Consider the following 20,679-nt stretch of genomic DNA (forward strand, 5'->3'; position numbering starts at 1 on the left):
CCTTTGGTATTTCTTTTCCTTTTTAAGTCACTGTATACATTTTGTCTCTATTTTTAAATGTTGTGCAACCTTGAAAAACTCTCTCTTCCGGACAACGTTAGGCTTAAGTATAATATTTGCTCATATAATTTTCAGTTTGCTCACAAAATATTATATTGCGGTCTAACTTTTGAATAACTTATAAAAATTTAGACTGTCGTCTAACATTTTATCATGAGATTTTTAGTTTGCTCAAAAATAATATTTAGACCGTGGTTTAAACGGTAGAAAAATGACTATCTACTAAGCGGCTGATACAAAAAAGGACAACCTGCAAAAATTTCACCCCTTTATGTAATAGATTTTTTTGTTTCGTAAAAGAAGTTATATATATTTTTTATAATATTTTCCTAATGATATCTCAAAAAAAAACAAAAGCAGAAACTTCGGGGAAATTGCTTGCTCCAAATCATTTCTTATATAATGCATATTCAAGGCCACAGTACTCGTACACACAGTTATCACTACTTATCAATATAACAGTACACTCAAAAAACTTCATACTCCATAGTAATCGCTCTGAGTTACGTTTCTTATCATTACATATTTAAAACTATTTGCATCAGCATCGACAAAAACCAAACAAATACACAAAAAGAATACACTAACTTTTCAAAACCAATGGCTTCATCAGCAGCACCAGCAGCTGAAACATGGCTCTTAGAAAATGGAAACATTAAGCCCTTAAGCAAAGAAATGAGGCACGGACATGGCCGTAGCCGAACAGCTCACAACGTGTCCTCATCATCTCTGAGAAAAAAATCCGATCTTACCCTTGTTCGGAAAGTACCTTGCAGCATTGTTAGAGATGTTCTTGCTAATCTTCAAGAGGTCATTTTGGGAACTAAACTTTTTGTGCTCTTCATTGCTATCCCTTTCGCCATTCTTGCTCATTACCAAAACTTTGGAAGAGTAAGCCATCTTCTCTTTTCTTTTTATTAGTTTTTTTTTTTTTTATTGAATTATTTTGATCATTTTATCTATTGCTTAATTAAAATTTAACATGATATTAGATATTAGAGTCAGAGCCGGACCCAAGATTTAAACGTTTGGGGTGTACTTTTGCATTCGACCAGAATTTGCTTTGTATATCGGGTGTCACTATTAATATATCACTATTTTTAAAAGATATATACATGTATATGTGTAATTTTTGCGGAATCTTTTAGGTGCCAATGACCCCTCTAATTACTATATAGGTCAAGCGTTCTATCTGAGAATGTGTGTTGAAGATAAAACATATAGAGTAATTAACTAATCAAACTGTATTTTTTAATATAATTAATTTTAGATGAGATGATTACACAATTTAATATATAACGTTATGCAGTAAATGAAACACATTAGTTAACACAAAACGGAAAAAAATGACTAGGAGTTTGAGTAGTATTTTAAGCTGCTTATAGCTGCCAACGGTGATTAAATTTTTCATTTTGGACAAGCAAAGAGCCGTTGAATGATATGGATCTGAGAAGCTATTATTTAATCACAAGTTCAGTTATTTCTTATCATTAATTTATTTCATTGTACTGACATTCTTCTTATTATTTTTTCTTAAACAATTAAGTCATGGGTTTTTGGATTGAGTTTAGTTGGACTCACACCACTGGCTGAACGGATCAGCTTTTTGACAGAGTAAGGCGATTGAGTCCCTATTTTATAATCAAAATTTTGTTTATTAATTTAATTTACTATTATCTGATTATTTTTCTGTTTCCTTCCGTTTTTGATCGTTGAATTTGCAGACAAATAGCTTTCTTCACTGGTCCAACAGGTACTTATTAATTTATCATTTATTTTGATCCTCTCCTAGCTTTTCTTTTAAATCTGAACTAAAAACCTCTTTTTTTATTCTTGTCTTTGTTTATCTCGCCAATATTTTAATTAGAACTCCCAATATATATTCTTTCTCTAATAAAAAGAAAAAAAGATAAAGGATAAAGAGAAGATAAGATTGAAGTGCAGTTCTATGTCCTCTCGATAACAATTTTAGTATTATCAAAGAGATTGCTTTTTAGCCAGGAAAATATATACAGGAGGACCACAAAGCATAGGATGACCTAATGTTAGGAACTGGAAATTGAACAAATTATATATATATATATATATATATATATATATATATATATATATAAAATAAATTTAATTTTTCCACTGATGGTATACTCCCAGACCCGATTAGTGGAATTTTACTGGGTTGTTGTTGTTGCTGCACTGACGATATACAATTGTTTTATACCATCTTCAACAACAGTTACCCCGAGTAATCTAGTAAACTAGATGATGATAAAGGTAAATAACTCGTTATAACATATAAGAGCATATTGATAATGTAAAAGTTCTTTAGCTGTATTTTGAGTCTTTAATTGCATGATGATCATTTTTCTTGTTTTTTGTTTACTTAATACAAATCAATTGATGCTTTTAACTTAACATAAAAAGGAAAAAAAAATTATTTTCAATGTGGTGTCAATATCTGTTCTGGGGTCCGATTAACCACCGACTAATTAATTCAAAATGCACCCTAATTAATATTGTGCATGTGTTTAATTAATAATTTGTTCAGTTGGAGGGCTTCTAAATGCAACGTGTGGGAATGCGACGGAACTGATAATAGCAATTCTTGCTCTGACGCAACACAAAGTAGATGTTGTGAAATACTCGCTTTTGGGCTCTATACTTTCAAACCTTCTTCTGGTTCTTGGCACCTCCCTCTTCTGTGGTGGCATTGCTAATCTCTCCAAGGAACAAAAATATGACAGGGTAACCTTCATTTCCGAAAAGTTGTAAATTTTTCACAGCCCTCAATATTAGTGTTTGGATTAAGAGATTAACTTATGTGATTGAACAGAAACAAGCAGACGTGAACTCACTGCTTTTGTTGTTGGGGCTATTATGTCATATGCTACCATTGATGTTTTGTTATGCTGGAGTTGGAGAATCTGCTGCTGCTGCTGCTGTTACAGCTAAAGCAACACTGCTTCTATCAAGAGTCAGCTGCATTGTCATGCTCATTGCCTACCTCGGTTACCTAATTTTCCAGTTATGGACCCACCGCCAACTTTTTGACGCACAAGCTGTAAGTCTCAGTATTATTCACGAGTTTAAGTTTTATGCACAGTAATAAAGTCTATAAGGTTACTTAATAAATAAGGTAGTTACATACATGATTCTAAAATAAACATTAGTATCACTTAGTAACTTTACAAAAATGGTAAGTTAACTTACCATACAGTTTTTGTTTTCTTTTATGATTGCGCCAAGGCTGGGTTGTAGTGTGATTGCCCAAGCGACGTGCAAGGTCCAAGTAGCAAGCTACGGACCTTCCCCTTAAAAATTAAGTTAATATTGTATGGACGGATGTCTCATATATTAGGTAATAAACTAATAAGAATAGATACTATAACCTTAGACAAGAGGCCGGGAAAGGTATCTTGCCATCACAAGTTAAATTATTATATTGATTGTAAAGAATTTTTATACACTGTTAGTACATATAAGTTAGATCATTCTTCATTTAGCTGTTGCTAGCTATTGCATGACTGTTGAATTTGACTAAGTTATTATAAATCTGAATGATGAACAGGAAGAAAATGAAGAAGATGACACAGTGGAAGAAGAGGAAGCAGTGCTTGGATTCTGGAGTGCATTTGCATGGTTGGTAGGAATGACTGCAGTAGTTGCTCTATTATCTGAATATGTTGTTGGTACTATTGAGGTCAGTAATTAATCAACTAATTAATAATCTTTTCATCACAAATATATATATATATATATATATTTTTAATTATGAAGTCTTGACAATTTAATTTATTTGACTTTAAAATACAACAGGCAGCATCAGATTCTTGGGGAATCTCAGTGAGCTTCATTAGTGTTATTTTGCTACCAATTGTTGGAAATGCTGCAGAACATGCTGGCGCTGTCATTTTTGCTTTCAAAAATAAGTTGGTATGTTGAATTTGAATAATAATAATAATAATAATAAGCTAAGGGAACCTAAATGTGGATTTGGTGCCTAATGCAGGACATTTCTCTGGGAGTTGCCCTAGGCTCTGCAACTCAAATTGCCATGTTTGTTGTAAGTATCTCACTCTCTTATGTACCTAATTTATTTCAGAGTTTAATTTCCATGCACTAATAATGTAAAAGATTTTGTTACACTATTAGGTTCAAGATAACTACAAATAAATACTAATTCATAATAAGTGAGATTAGTGACATGAAATATTGACAGATTACCTACTACAATATATTAAATACATAGATAATGAAAAAACTATTTACAATGTAATTATATCCATTTATTTCACCTATTCCACTTAAATCGTCGACATACTATTTTTCCCACAATATAATAACTTTCTTCATTTCCTACTGTTTTAATTGAATTAAGTAATCTTACTTATCAAAGGTTTTCATATTTCATTTTTCAACTAATTAAGTGATCACCTTATAAAACTTCAACTATCTGTATGACCTAATTTATGATATCTTGTGATTTTTTCATCATTCAGGTTCCATTAAGTGTAATTGTCGCATGGATTATTGGTGAGAGAATGGATCTTGATTTTAGTCTTCTTGAGACTGGCTCCCTTGCTTTGGCAATAATTGTCACAGCTTTCACTTTACAGGTAATTAATTTTGGGCCGCTATGTGTAATATCCTTAAGAGCTATGTTATTTGAACTTTTCAAAAATGCTAGATTTTGTAAATGTAGTATATTTTTGGAGGATTCGATGGGAGTGTCGTAACATTTGGGAGAGTCCGAACAATTTATCATATGATAATTAAATATTCTTTAATCAGATAAAAATTACATAATGACACTTTTAATTGTACTTGCAGGATGGAACATCACATTATATCAAAGGATTAGTCCTCCTGCTCTGTTACATTGTCATTGGAGCATGCTTTTTCTTCTACAACAGACCACAAAGTAAGATCTCCATCTAAATTTTCTTTTAAACAATGTAGAAAGAACTCATCACTTCTTAAATAGATTTAAGTAATATATACTGACAACCTTAAAAAATTTACATTGTCAATTTAGATTAACCTCTGCTAGCATTAATTATCATTTTTACACGGTTATTAATTACGAGTAAAGCTCACCACCTAAAAATTTACTTGTAATTAACTCATAGGTAGCTTAGTTGCGTAAAAATATTTTACACCGTCCATCCATAAAATTAAACTCTTTTTAAATTATCAACTTTTTTTCTTGGCTACAATAGATATTTTTTCCATCACCTTCAGTAGATGATGCAGTAGAAAAAGTTACAACTCTCATTTCTTTGAAAACTTCACTAATTAATTTTTGGTCTTTTTGTATAGACCAACCAAATGGTGTCAACTTGGGCTCATCAACTGATGGAATCATGAGAGTTTGATGATTACATTTTGATCAACAAAAGGCTGGAAACCAACAAAAACTGGATGCATATCATATTCTTTGATTGGGAATATTGGCTATTACAGAATTATGATGAGAGTTTGATGTACTATTCTTTTTTTGTGTGTATTTAATGGGATGATTGAAGCATGATCGTTGTAAGTCAATCATGTCTATAATATAGTTTTCTCAGTTCCCTGTAGTATTATTCTGTAGTTGCTGAGGGTACGGTTTCTTCTACCAGCAACTGGTTGCAAGGGTTTCGCTTTATTTACGGCTTTGAAAACAATAAATTTTAATCTCCATTGCAGTTTTTATATATGGGATTGTCAAATCTTTTGGGAGAACATATATATATGGAATATCTTTTATGTTGACTATGGTTAAGACCATGCTTTAGTTAATTAAATCTGAATCATTGATATTACTATTAATAGTGCAATTGTGTCATCCATCCAAGTAAGAATTTGAAAAAAATAAAGACAATAGGAAATGGAGAGCAGTCCGGTCTGGAAAAAATTATATAGTGCTGATTTTGTAGGAGAAGAATGCTAATGGCACATTTTATTGGCTGTAAGCAGTTGTAACATGTGGCACACAGGTCGGAAGACATGTTGCCATCACTCCCGTGTCACGACCCAATCTCACCTAAAGATCGTGATGGCACCGGACACCGCTGTCAGGTAAGCCAACAATACAAACTTCACTTAATTACATAATTAGTATTTTTAAAATTAAAATTTCTTTAATGAAATAGCAAGATATAACTCATAGAGTAAATGATAAATATTTTTTTAGTAACTAAATTTCTAAACAATTCGTAACCATTCCCAAAACCCGGAGTCACAAGTGCATGAGCATTTACTAAGGAATTAAAAATAAAATACAGCACCTGTCCAGAATACAAATTAGACAGGAAAATATAAATAACTCTGAAGGAGACTCTGTTGGCTGCAGATCGTAATATAGAATGCAGCTCACCTAAGTCCCCACATTTTAACCACACCTCTGCGCCCACAAGGCTGCTAGATATATATGTACCTGCACAATAAAATATGCAGCAAGTGTAGTATGAGTACGTAAACAACGTGTACCCAGTAAGTATCAAGCCTAATCTCGAAGTGGTAGAGACGAGATGACCGACTTTGACACTCACTATGGGTCAATAATAAAAATTGAAATAAAACTAGAATATCTAAATTAGCATGCTTCACAGAATTTACAATAATTTATTTAACCAGCAGAAATAATTAAATTCCTTCAAATGTAACAATTCTCAATATATTAATTAAATTCCTTCAATTCCAATAAATTTTCAATTTATCAATTTGTCTCATTTACAGGAATAACACTAATTCCTTAACAAGCAAGAATAATAATTCTTTAAATTCCAAAGATTTTCAATTTATCAATTAGCTTTGCAAGCTGCAATAAACTATCAAAGTATCGTGTAATTATTATTATTAAGCACGATTTCTGCCGAGGTCGTACGGCCCGATTCAGAATGCTGTGTACACTGCCGAGGGACGAGCGGCACGATCTACAAGAAAGGAGGATATTTTCTTATGTACCTCCGGAATAAGAATATTTATTGTAAAATTTATTCGAGAGGATAACAATTTATTTCAGTAATTAATTAATCTAAACAAAAATTAAGCATATGAAAATTTAATCTTTTACTACCTTTCATAACAATTCACAATATATATACATCAAATAATTTAATTAATAAAGAATACAATCTACATAAGTAATTCATGCTTTGAGCCCTAAACTACCCGAATTTTAGAATTAATAATAGCTACGCACGGACTCTCGTCACCTCGTGCGTACGTAGCCCCCGCAATTAGCAATAACTATTTAATTTAATTACCTATGGGGTAAATTTCCCCCTCACAAGATTAGACAAGAGACTTACCTCATCTTGCTCCAATTTAATCCACTAGTAGGACTTTTCCTCAATTATCCAACTTCGATTGGCTCGAATCTAACCAACAATAATTCGATACAATCACTAAAATTTATAGGAACCACTTCTATACGAAAATAATACTACATTTTCATTAAAAATCCCGAAATTAATTAAAAATTTGCCCGTGAGGCCCACATCTCGGAATTTGGCGAAAGTTACGAAATCTGATAACCCATTCAATTACGAGTCCAACCATATCAATTTCACTCAAATCCGACTCTGAATCGATACCGAAATCTCAAAAATTTATTTCTAGGAGATTTCTAAAATTTTTCCAAATTTCAATCTCAAAACACTAATTAAATGGTGAAAATAATGATATATTTGTGTTTATAGACCAAATCCAAACACTTACCCCAATATCTTTTCCTTGAAAATCTATCAAAGATCGCCTCTGCTCAAGCTCCAATTTGTTAAAAATGGCGAATGGGACGAATGCCCTCTTTTATAATTATGCCAAGGCAGCCCTCGATCATGGCCTCGATCATGGCCTCGATCCTCGGCCTCGATTGTGGCCTCGATCGTGGCTTCGATCATGGCTTCAATCATGGCCTCAATCCTCGGCCTCGATCGTAGCTTCGATCTTGGGTCTCGATCTTGGGCTCGATCTTGGCCCAGAATTTCCAGCAGAAAGAAAAAATTGCAGCAACTATTTTAAGTCCAACTTTTGATTCGTTAACCATCCAAAACTCACCCGAGACCCTCGGGACCTCAACCAAATATACCAACAAGTCCTAAAACATCATACGAATTTATTTGAAACCTCAAATCACATAAAACGATGCTAAAACCACGAATTATGTTCCAATTCAACCTTAATGAAACTTAAAATTTCCAACTTCTACATTCGATGTCTAAACCTATCAAATCAAATCTGATTGAACTCAAATTTTGCACACAAATCATAAATGACATAACGGAGCTATGAAAATTTTTGGAACTGGATTCCGGCTCCGGTATCAAAAAGTCAACTTGTAACGACCCGACCGGTCGTTTTGAGTATTATAACCCTGTTCCCCCATTTACCGCTCAATTTATGCTCTATAGTTATTTTATGACTTACCGGGTTAATTGGTTCGGGTCTGGCAGGGAGTCTGAGTGAAATGAGACACTTAGTCTCATAATTGAAAATTTAAGTTAGAAAAGTGGACCGGATAAGGACCTATGTGTAAACGACCTCGGATTTAAATTTTTATGAATCAAATAGCTCTGTATGGTAATTTTGGACTTAGGAGCGTGTCCGGAATATTATTTTGCGGTCCGTAGAGGAATTAGGCTTGAAATGCCGAAAGTTTAATTTTTTTTGGGAAGTTTGACTGGGGGGTTGACTTTTTGATATCGGGGTCAAAATCTAATTTTGAAAATTTTAATAGGTCTGTTATGTCATTTATGACTTGTGTGCAAAATTTAAGGTCAATCGGACGTGATTTGATAGGTTTCGGCGTTATTTGTAGAAATGAAAAGTTTCAAAGTTCAATAGGCTTGAATTGGGGAGTAATTCATGGTTTTAGCATTGTTTGAGGTGATTTGAGGATTCGACTAAGTTCCTATGATGTTTTAGGACTTGTTAGTATATTTGGTTGAGGTCCCTAGGGCCTCGCGTGAGTTTTGGATGGTTAACGGATCAAAAATTGAACTACAACAACTACTGTAATTTCCTTCTGTTGGAAATTTCTTCTGCCAGAATCGAGCCCAGAAACTCGAGCCTAGAATCGAGCCCAGAAAATTGAACCCAGGGTCGAGGGCCACGATCGAAGGCTAGGGTCGAGGGCCACGATCGAAGGCCAGGGTCGAGGGCCACGATCGAAGGCAGGGTCGATGATCAGAATCGAAGCCACGATCGAGCCTAGGGTCGAGGGCCACGATCGAAGGCAGGGCCGAGGATCAGGATCGAAGCCACGATTGAGCCCAGGGTCGAGGTCCACAATCGAGGCCCAGGATTGAGGGCCTCGATCGAAGGCCAAGATCGAGGCAGAACCGAGGCTGCCTGGGCAGAATTATAAAAATAAGGACTTCGTCCCATTCGCCATTTTTGACAAATTGGAGCTTGAGGAGAGGCAATTTTTGATAGATTTTCAAGGAAAACTTGAGGTAAGTCCCTTGTAATCATTTCTACTCCATAATATTTAATTATCATAAAATAATCCAACTAGATTACATGATTTTGAGGTGTAAATCGGAGATTGAAACTTAAAAATTTGGAAATAAGATTTGTAGATTTGAGGGTCGAGTTGAGGTCGGATTTTGGTAAAATTGGTATGGGTAGACTCGTTGCTGAATGGGCTTCCGGATTTTATAACTTGTATCGAGTTCCGAGATGTGGGCCCCACGGGCGATGTTTTTGAGCTAAATTTCAGATATTTATTGAAAATTAGTATTTTCTTATGGAATTAATTCCAATAAATTTTATTGTCTGAAAAGAATTATTTGTGACTAGATTTGAGGCATTCAGAGGCCGATTTCCGAGGCAAAGGCATAGCAGAGTAAAGAATTTCACGTTTTGAGATAAGTAACAGTTTTAAATATGGTCCTGAGGGTATGAAACCCCGAATTTTTGTGTCATGTGATTATTTTGGAGGTGACGCACATGCTATGTGATGGGCATGTGGGCGTGCATCGAAGGGATTGTGACTTGGTCCGTCCCGTGAAATTGTAAAGTTAAATAACCTTTTGTTAGCTATAAGCTCTCTTTGTGTTGAAGAAATTTGTCTGTAAATCATGTTAAAAATCATGCTTATGCTATGTGATAGTACTGTTGGGACCCACAGAGGTCGCGTACTTGTTGAATTATTTGCTAATTGCTGTCTTGTACTTAGTCATGATTTTACTTGTGCATCATACCTCAGTCTTTCTTGATATTTGTTGATTTACTATGTTATCTTTGTTTGGGCTGATCTTTGTGATTTTCGAGAGCCCGAGAGACGAGAGAGGTTGAGGACTGAGTAAGGCCGAGGGCCTGTCGGTGAGGTAAGGATATATGGCATGTGAGTTGTCCGTACAGGATATTATAGCACGTGAGTTGTCCGTGCAGCACGTAAAATGTCCGTGCGGATTATGGCGCTTGGGCTGTAGGAGCCCCTCCAGAGTCTGTACACCCCCAGTGAGCGCGGGTACCCATTGAGTGTGAGTGTTGAGGGCTGCGAGCCGAGTGGTTGTGCTGTTGTGATGAGTTTAGTGACTGTCGCCTGAGAGGCTGTACTTGTTTTGCATTTGTTATTGCACTTGATTGCTATCTGTCATTGTTGTGAAATCTCTGAAAGATTTTATATCCGGATTACATAAAATTGAACTGTATAAAATTGTTTTGTCTTAAACTGCCGGATTTGGAAGCATGTCTATTCTTTGCTGGAATTACTGAAAACGAACTGTAAATGTGTAGCTCATTATTATCTCCAGTTCCTTAGTTATTATTGTTACTTGCTGAGTTGGTTGTACTCATACTACACCCTGCACTTCGTGCGCAGATCCAGGTGTTCCCGGTCATAGTGGGTGTTGATTATTTCACGCAGTTTATTTTTAGGTGATTTTGAGGTAGCCGCCATGTTCCACAGACCTTGGCTCTCCTTCCCTATCTCCTTGTTTTACTGTATTTGGTCTCGGACTTGTATTTATATTAGATGCTCATGTACTTAGTGACACCGAGTTTTGGGAGTATTTATATATGTATTTGTGAGTTTTGCTTTCGCTAAATTTAGATATTATGTTTTCAAACTCAAAAGATATGGGAGTTTATTAAGAGTGTCGACTTGCCTAGTATCGAGATAGGCACCATCACAACAGGTGAGATTTTAGGTCATGACAAGTTGGTATCAGAGCCTAGGTTACATAGGTCTCACGAGTCATGAGCAGGTTTAGTAGAATCTTGTGGATCGGTACGGAGACGTCTGTACTTATCTTCGAGAGGCTGCAAAACCCTTAGGAAAATTCCACTTTCTTGTATTCTGTCATACGAATTTGTTGATTCTGGAAACTAAATTTCTGTTATTCTATTCTCTCACAGATGGTGAGGACACGTACTACCGGATCAGATGGTCAGCCACCAGTGCCACCAGTTAGGGCCGTGAGAGGCTGGGGCCGAGGTAGAGGTCGAGGTGTAGCTCTTACCACAGTTGGACCAGCACCTGTAGTACCACCAGTTGCTCCACCTCAGGAGCAGATTCCGGATATAGCTGAGCCGACAGGATCAACTCAGGCACCAGCTGTGCCCATTGAGATTCCAGGCCTTCAGGAGACTTTGGCCTAGATATTGGCCGCCTGCACTGGTCTGGCTCAGGTGGTTTCGGCTCAGGCCGCACCTGCCACTTCTCAGGCTGGGGGAGGTACTCATACCCCTGTTGCACGTACTCCAGACCAGGTAGTACAGGGACTTCAGATACCGGGGGCACTACCAGCTCAGCCGATTGCAGCTGCTCAGGCCCCGGTAGTTCCTGTTATGGCAGATGATGAGCAGAGGAGACTTGAGAGATTTGAGAGGCTTCGACCTCCACCATTTAGCGGTGCTGAGTTAGAGGATGCCCAGGGTTTTCTGGATAAGTGTCAGCGGATGCTTCGGACAATGGGTATTCTAGAGACCAGTGGGGTCTCATTCACTACTTTTCAGTTTTCTGGGGCTGCCTTCAGGTGGTGGGAGTCTTACGAGAGGTGTAGGCCGGTTGGTGTAGCACCCCTTACCTGGCAGTAGTTCTCCGGTCTATTCCTGGAGAAGTTCGTGCCTCAGTCCCGCAGAGAGGAGCTGCATAGGCAGTTCGAGCAGCTTCGTCAGGACGATATGTCCGTGATACAGTATGAGATGAGATTTTTAGAATTGGCCCGTCATTCTATCTGGTTGATTCCTACAGACAGGGAAAGGATCAGGAGGTTCATAGATGGCCTCACTTTTCAGCTGCGATCACTCATGACTAGAGAGAGAGTGTCTGGTGCTACTTTGGACGAGGTTGTTGACATTTCTCGCCAGATTGAGATGGTTCAGGCCAGGAGAGGGTTGAGAGGGAGGCTAATAGGCCTCGTAGTTCCGGTGATTTCAGCGGTGTTCCTTCAAGGGGTCAGTTTTACCGCGGTAGGGGTCGTTCTTACAGACACACTCAGGCGGGTCGTCCAGCTCATCGTGGTGCATCAGCTAGCCACGGTTCTTATAGTGCTCACTCAGACCAGTCTTCATTCAGTGCACTACTAGCGCAGAGTTCTATGCCTCGTCTGCTCAAGCTTCTACTGGTAATTCTTCGGGTTATCAGGAGCAACAATTCCGTCAGAGGATGGTTGTTTCAAGTGCGGAGAATTGGGTCATTTCAAGAGAGATTGTCCTAGGCTGTTGAGTGGGGCTCCACAACAGAGTTCTTAACCAATGGCACCGGCAGTTACACCACCCGCCCAACCAGCTCGGGTGGGGGTGAGGCAGCATGGGGTCTCCCAAGAGGGGGAGGCCGATCAAGTGGCAGACATGCTCGATTCTATGCTTTTCCTACCAGGCCAGATGATGTTGCCTCAGACGCAGTGATCACAGGTATTGTTTCAGTGTGCCACAGGGAGGCTTCTATATTATTTGACCCTGGTTCCACTTATTCACATGTATCATCGTATTTTGCTCATTATCTGGATATGCCCTGTGAATCCTTAGTTTCACCTGTTTGTGTATCTACACCAGTGGGTGATATTATTACTGTGGACCGTGTGTATCGATCGTGTATGGTAACTATTGGGGAACTGGAGACTAGAGTTGATCTCTTATTACTCGGTATGGTTGATTTCGATGTAATCCTGGGTATGGATTGGTTGTCTCCATGCCATGCTATTCTGGACTGTCACGCAAAAATTGTGACGTTGACGATGTCGGGGTTGCCAAAGGTTGAATGGAGAGGTTCTCTAGATTTTGTTCCTAGCATGGTAATTTCTTATTTGAAGGCCCAACGTATGGTTGAAAAGGGATGCTTGTCATATTTGACCTTTGTTAGATATGTTGATGCAGATGCTCCTATTATTGATTCAGTACCGGTCATGCGAGACTTTCCGGATGTATTTCCTGCAGACTTGCCGGGTATGCCACCCGACTGGGATATTAATTTCGGTATTGACTTGGTACAGGGCACTCAGCCCATTTCTATTCCTCCGTATCGTATGGCACCAGCTGAGTTAAAAGAATTAAAAGAGCAACTTCAGGAACTCCTTGAAAAGGGGTTTATTAGGCCTTGTGTGTCACCCTGGGGTGCAGCAGTTCTGTTTGTGAAAAAGAATGATGGTACTATGCGGATGTGCATTGATTATAGGCTGTTGAAAAAAGTTACAATCAAGAATAAATATACATTGCTGCGTATTGATGACTTATTTGACCAGCTTCAGGGAGCGAGGGTGTTCTCCAAAATTGATTTGAGATCAGGGTATCACCAGTTGAAAATTTAGGATTCGGATATTTTAAAGACGGCATTCATAACTCGTTTTGTCCACTATAAATTTCTTGTGATGTCTTTTGGACTAACCAATGCCCCAACAGTATTTATGCATTTGATGAATAGTGTATTACAGTCGTATCTTGGTTTATTTGTAGTGGTATTTATTGATGATATTCTGGTGTACTCACGTAGCCAGGAGGAGCATGCACAACACTTGGGTATTGTATTACAGAGGCTGAGAGAGGAGAAACTTTATGTCAAATTCTCTAAGTGTGAGTTCTAGCTTAGTCCGGTGGCATTCTTGGGACATATAGTGTCCAGTGAAGGAATTAAGGTGGATCCGAAGAAAATAGAGGTAGTTTAGAATTGGCCCAGACCATCCTTAGTTACTGAGATTCGGAGTTTTCTTGGCTTGGCCGGTTATTATCGTCGTTTCGTGGAGGGTTTCTCATCGATTGCATCGCCTATGACTAAATTAACCCAGAAAGGTTCTCCGTTCAGGTGGTCGGATGAATGTGAAGAGAGCTTTCAGAGGCTCAAGACAGCTTTGACTACAACTCCAGTATTGGTGTTGCCTACAGGTTCAGAGTCTTATACTGTGTATTGTGACGCGTCGCGTATTGATCTCGGCGCAGTGCTGATGCAAGACGGTAGGGTGATTGCCTATGCATACAGACAGTTAAAGGTACATGAGAAGAATTATCCAGTCCACGATCTTGAGTTAGCAGCTATTGTTCATGCCTTGAAAATTTGGCGGCATTACTTATATGGTGTCCAGTGTGAGGTATACCGATCATCGGAGTCTACAACATTTGTTTAAACAGAAGGATCTTAACTTGCGGCAGCAAAGGTGGTTGGAATTGCTTAAGGATTATGATATCACCATTCTCTATCATCCCGGAAAGGCCAATGTGGTGGCCGATGCCTTGAGTCGTAAGGCAGAGAGTTTGGGCAGCTTAGCATACTTATCGGTAGCAGAGAGGCCTTTAGCCTTGGATGTTCAGGCCTTGGCCAATCAGTTTGTTATATTGGATATTTTCGAGCCGAATTGAGTTTTAGCCTGTGTGGTTTCTCGGTCTTCTTTATATGATCTCATCAGAGAGCGCCAGTATGATGGTCCACATCTGTTTGTCCTTAAGGACACGGTTCAACACGGTGATGCTAAGGAAGTCACTATTGGAGATGACGGGGGTATTACGGATACAGGGCAAGCTATGTGTCGCTAATGTAGATGGTTTGCATGAGCTGATTCTCCAGAAAGCTCACAGTTCGTGGTACTCTATTCATCCAAGCGCCGAGAAGATGTATGAGGATTTGAGGCAGCACTATTGGTGGAGGCGGATGAAGAAAGATATAGTTGGGTTTGTATCTCGGTATTTAAATTGTCAACAGGTAAAGTATGAACATCAGAGGCCAGGAGGATTGCTTCAGAGACTTGAAATTTCGGAGTGGAAGTGGGAGCGCATTACCATGGACTTCGTAGTTGGGCTCCCACAGACCTTGAGAAAGTTTGATGTTGTTTGGGTGATTGTAGATCGGTTAACCAAGTCCGCACATTTTATTCCAGTTGGTACTAATTATTCTTCGGAGCGGTTGGCTGGGATTTATATTCGCGAGATTGTTCGCCTACACGGTGTGCCGGTGTCCATTATTTCAGATCGGGGTACGAAGTTTACCTCACAGTTTTGGAGGGCAGTGCAGCGAGAATTGGACACACAGGTTCAGTTGAGTACAACATTTCACCCTCAGACGGACGGACAATCCGAGCGCACTATTCAGATATTGGAGGATATGCTACGCACTTGTGTCATTGATTTTGGGGGTTCTTGGGATCAATTTCTACCACTCGTAGAGTTTGCTTACAATAATAGCTACCAGTCAAGCATTCAGATGGCTCCGTATGAAGCTTTATATGGGAGAAGGTGTCGATCTCCGGCGGGTTGGTTTGATCCTGGTGATATTAGACTATTAGGTACTGACTTGGTTCAGGATGCTTTAGAGAAGGTCAAAGTAATTCAGGAACGGCTTCGCACGGCACAGTGTAGATAGAAGAGTTATGCCGATAGGAAGGTTCGTGATGTTGTTCACATGGTTGGGGAGAAGGTTATGCTCAAGATTTCACCCATGAAGGGTGTGTTGAGGTTCGGGAAAAATGGCAAGTTGAGCCCTAGGTATATTGGGCCTTTTGAGATACTTAAGAAAATTGGGGAGGTGGCTTATGAACTTGCTTTGCCACCTAGTCTATCAGGTGTTCATCCAGTGTTCCATGTATCCATGCTCCAAAAGTATGTCGGGGATTCGTCTCATATTCTGAATTTTAGTACGGTACAGCTGGGCAGTAATTTGACTTATGATGTAGAGCCGGTGGCTATTTTAGACCGGCAGGTTCGAAAATTGAGGTCAAAGAGCATAGCATCAGTGAAGGTGCAGTTGAGAGGTCAGCTAGCCAGAGAAGCTACTTGGGAGATTGAGCAGGAGATGCGGAGCAAATATCCACACTTATTTGAGACTCCGGGTATTGTTCTAAACCCGTTCGAGGACGAACGTTTGTTTAAGAGGGGGAGAATATAACGACCCGGCCGGTCATTTTGAGTATTATAACTCTGTTCCCCCATTTACCACTCAATTTATGCTCTATAGTTGTTTTATGAATTACCAGGTTAGTTGGTTCGGATCCGACAGGGAGTCTGAGTGAAATGAGACACTTAGTCTCATAATTGAAAATTTAAGTTAGAAAAGTGGACCGGATATGGACCTATGTGTAAACGACCTTGGATTTGAATTTTTATGATTCCAACAGCTCCGTATGGTGATTTTGGACTTAGGAGCGTGTCCGGAATAATATTTGGCGGTCCGTAGAGGAATTAGGCTTGAAATGCCGAAAGTTTAAGTTTTTGGGGAAGTTTGACGCGGGGGGGGGGGGGGGAGGGTTGACTTTTTGATATCGGGATCGAAGGCAGGGTCGGGGATCAGAATCGAAGCCACGATCGAGCCCAGGGTCTAGGGCCACAATCGAAGGTAGGGTCAAGGATTAGGATCGAAGCCACGATCGAGCCCAGGGTCGAGGGCCACAATCGAGGCCCAGGATCGAGGACCTCGATCGAAGGCCAAGATTGAGACAGAACCAAGACTGACTGGGAAGAATTAGAAAAACAGGGACTTCGTCTCATTCACTATTTTTGACAAATTGGAGCTTGAGGAGAGGCGATTTTTGATAGATTTTCAAGGAAAACTTGAGGTAAGTCCCTTGTAATCATTTCTACTCCATAATATTGAATTATCATCGAATAATCCGACTAGAATACATGATTTTGAGGTGTAAATCGGAGATTGGAACTTAAAAATTTAGAAATAAGATTTGTAGATTTGAGGGTCGAGTTGAGGTCGGATTTTGGTAAAATTGGTATGGGTAGACTCGTGGTTGAATGGGCTTCTGGATTTTATATCTTTTATCGAGTTCCGATACATGGGCCCCACGAGCGATTCTTTTGAGCTAAATTTCGGATTTTTATGGAAAATTAGTATTTTCTTATGGAATTAATTCCAATAAATTTTATTGACTGAAAAGAATTATTTGTGACTAGATTTGAGGCATTCAAAGGCTGATTTGCGAGGCAAAAGGCATAGCAGAGTAAAGAATTTCACGTTTTGAGGTAAGTAACAATTTTAAATATGGTCCTGAAGGTATGAAACCCCGAATTGTTGTGTCATGTGATTATTTTGGAGGTGACGCACATGCTAGGTGACGGGCGTGTGAGCGTGCACGGAAGGGATTGTGACTTGGTCCGTCCCGTGAAACTGTAAAGTTGAATAACCTTTTGTTAGCTATAAGCTCTCTTTGTGTTGAAGAAATTTGTTTGTAAATCATGTTAAAAATCATGCTTAGGCTATGTGATAGTACTGTTGGGACCCACAGAGGTTGCGTACTTGTTGAATTATTTGCTAATTGTTGTCTTGTACTCAGTCATGATTTTTCTTGTGCATCATACCTCAGTCTTTCTTGATATTTGTTGATTTACTATGTTATCTTTGTTTGGGCTGATCTTTGTGATTTCCGATAGCCCGAGAGACTAGAGAGGTTGAGGATTGAGTAAGGCCGAGGGCCTGTCGGTGAGGTAAGGATATATGGTATGTGAGTTATTCGTGCAGGATATTATAGCACATGAGTTGTCGTGCAGCACGTGAGTTGTCAGTGCGGATTATGGCGCTTGGGCTGTAGGAGCCCCTCCAGAGTCTGTACACCCCAGTGAGCACGGGTACCCATTAAGTGTGAGTGTTGAGGGCTGAGAGCCGAGTGGTTGAGCTGTTGTGATGAGTTGAGTGACTGTCGCTTGAGAGGTTGTACTTGCTTTGCATTTGTTATTGCACTTGATTGCTATCTGTCATTGTTGTGAAATCTCTGAAAGATTTTATATCCTGATTACATGAAATTGAACTGTATAAAATTGTTTTGTCTTAAACTACCGGATTTGGAAGCATGTCTATTCTTTGCTGGAATTACTGAAAACGAACTGTAACTATGTAGCTCGTCATTATCTTCAGTTCCTTAGTTATTATTGTTACTTGCTGAATTGGTTGTACTCATACTATACCTCGCACATCGTATGCAGATCCAGGTGTTTTCAGTCATAGCGGGTGTTGATCATTTCACGCAGTTAATTTTCAGGAGATTTTGAGGTAGCCACCGTGTTCCACAGACCTTGGCTCTCCTTCCCTATCTCCTTATTTTACTGTATTTGGTCTCAGACTTGTATTTATATTAGATGCTCATGTATTTAGTGACACCGGGTTATGACACCAGGTTTTTGGAGTGTTTATATATGTATTTGTGAGTTTTCCTTTCGCTAAATTTAGATATTATGTTTTCAAACTCAAAAGATATAGGAGTTTATTGAGAGTGTCGGCTTGCCTAGTATCGAGATAGGCGCCATCATGACAGGTAAGATTTTGGGTCGTGACACAACTCTCCGGTCAAACTTCCAAACTTTAAATTTCTATTTTAGCCATTTCAAGCCTAATTTCACTATGGACTTCCAAATAAAATTTCAATCACGTTCCTAAGTCCAAAATTACCATACGGAGCTGTTGGAATCATCAAAATTCTATTCCGGGGTCGTTTGCATATAATGTTGACTGAAGTCAAACTTGGCCTTTTATGGCTAACTTAAGGAACCAAGTGTTCTAATTTCAACCCGAACACTTCCAAATTCCGAACCAACCATCCCCGCAAGTCATAAATCAATAAAAGAACATTCGGGGAGTTTTATTTTAGGGAACGTGGTTCTAAAAGTTAAAATGACTTGTTGGTTCGTTACATTCTCTCCCACTTAAATATACGTTCGTCCTCGAACGTGCTAACGACTGTTCCTGAGTTGTACAAAATCATTGTTTAACACCTTGTGCACCTACCCGTGCTACCACAACCAGTTGAGCACATTAGCTCGAGTCAATCTGAAGATTCTCCCCTTTATTATTTTTTTATTTGTTTTTGGCAAATAAGCCTTAGAGCCAAATTCTAACATCCAGAATTTTCCACCATGCTCATTTCCAACTTATGAACACCATATCAATCTCTACACGATGTACCAATACATGATTTCATACCTTGGTTGAATTTAAACCATGCACCGCACCATTCACATGCCCATAATAACATACTCGATAACAATAGTCGAGATTCCACGAATCTGGTGTCCACTACACATTTCATGATACATATAAGTCATGTTCCAACTCTCGCAATGCTTCAACGATGGAAGAAATGTGTAGAAATTCATAACCAACTGCCAAGTCAATAATTTACTGAGTTTCTCCTTCTGACAAGGACCATTATCTCATTCTGAGCTGAATAGCGATGTTTATTCTTTAATATACCTTATATAATTCTGATTGCACTGATTTCAGGTCCAATAGTCTCGTCTCACCCAGTATAAACTACACAGGAAATAAGTCGCCTCAAACTCTGACCAAGGTCTCGTATGACGCCAATAATGCGCCAACATGCTATAAACTAGAATGTGATACATAAGGAAAAATGAACTCTGGAAAGAACTACTCAACCCGTGTAACTAATTAGACAACTGAAAAGGTGTCATGAACCTTCCTCAGAAAATGGGACACAAAACACACCAAATAGAATATAGGGGGCCGTACTCAATATCACACTGTTGCGGCGCGCAACCCGATCCAAACAACATACCCGTGGCGGCGTGCCACTCGATCCGCACAAAAAGAATCTATAAGGAAATACTTACCGAGCTAGAACGCTCCTTACTACAAAACATCCGAATATCGGACACAAGCACGCTAAGTGCATAACACCATCCCTGGAAGGGCCGACAACGCCATACGCTACAAAACTCATGCACAACTAAGGTGCGACATATGATCTGAATCTCGAGAGCCATCCTGCTCACATAACACCATCGCTATGCGGAACCTCAATACATAAGAAATTTATCAAGCCATTTCACAACTCACATGGCTCAATATAGTATTACATGAAATAACCGATGAAGAAACGACATCCAACGTCAGAGTACTCCTCCATAGGGAGCGCTTATGCTGAAATGAACACGTCCGGCCTAATATAAAGCCCGTATTCATATTTAAATCCATCCACAGACCTCAAGCCGATTATGGTCGCACCGTAATAGGCTAATAACCTTTCAAGGATCCATAATAACCCTTTTTCCCATAACACACAAGAACAACCATCATAACCGGAACAAACTTCCACAGTCCACAACCAAATGAACCGAGCGCCCTCCAGGCATAAATTCTCGAATTAGCGATACCACTACAATCTTCGTACTTGGTTGTTAAATATTTAATCAATCAGGTGACTACTTGTCACACTTATACAATCTTCCCTTGGAATACGCTCCCAC

The 20,679-nt window shown here is 39.0% G+C and overlaps 1 protein-coding gene and 1 pseudogene across 1 annotated transcript; one reads left to right on the forward strand and one right to left on the reverse strand.

Moving 5' to 3' along the window:
• The first annotated feature begins 490 nt into the window (after positions 1-490).
• LOC104105979 (vacuolar cation/proton exchanger 3) lies at positions 491-5,811 on the forward strand. The gene is made up of 11 exons (XM_009614424.4): positions 491-951; positions 1,607-1,674; positions 1,785-1,813; positions 2,606-2,802; positions 2,891-3,118; positions 3,626-3,757; positions 3,874-3,990; positions 4,067-4,120; positions 4,557-4,673; positions 4,888-4,978; positions 5,377-5,811. The coding sequence occupies exons 1-11, from the start codon at positions 661-663 to the stop codon at positions 5,430-5,432; spliced, it is 1,380 nt and encodes a 459-aa protein (XP_009612719.1). The 5' UTR covers positions 491-660; the 3' UTR covers positions 5,433-5,811.
• Positions 3,289-3,472, reverse strand: LOC117279144 (U2 spliceosomal RNA; annotated as a pseudogene).
• Positions 5,812-20,679: the final 14,868 nt, after the last annotated feature.

The sequence above is a fragment of the Nicotiana tomentosiformis genome, chromosome 7, assembly GCF_000390325.3.
Source record: "Nicotiana tomentosiformis chromosome 7, ASM39032v3, whole genome shotgun sequence".
Lineage (NCBI taxonomy): Eukaryota > Viridiplantae > Streptophyta > Magnoliopsida > Solanales > Solanaceae > Nicotiana > Nicotiana tomentosiformis.

Coding starts and splice junctions, on each gene's coding strand:
- LOC104105979 (XM_009614424.4), top strand. CDS start 661: ATGGCTTCATCAGCAGCACCAGCAGCTGAAACATGGCTCTTAGAAAAT. Junction 2,803..2,890: donor AGGAACAAAAATATGACAGG/GTAACCTTCATT, acceptor GTGATTGAACAG/AAACAAGCAGACGTGAACTC. Junction 4,674..4,887: donor TCACAGCTTTCACTTTACAG/GTAATTAATTTT, acceptor TTGTACTTGCAG/GATGGAACATCACATTATAT.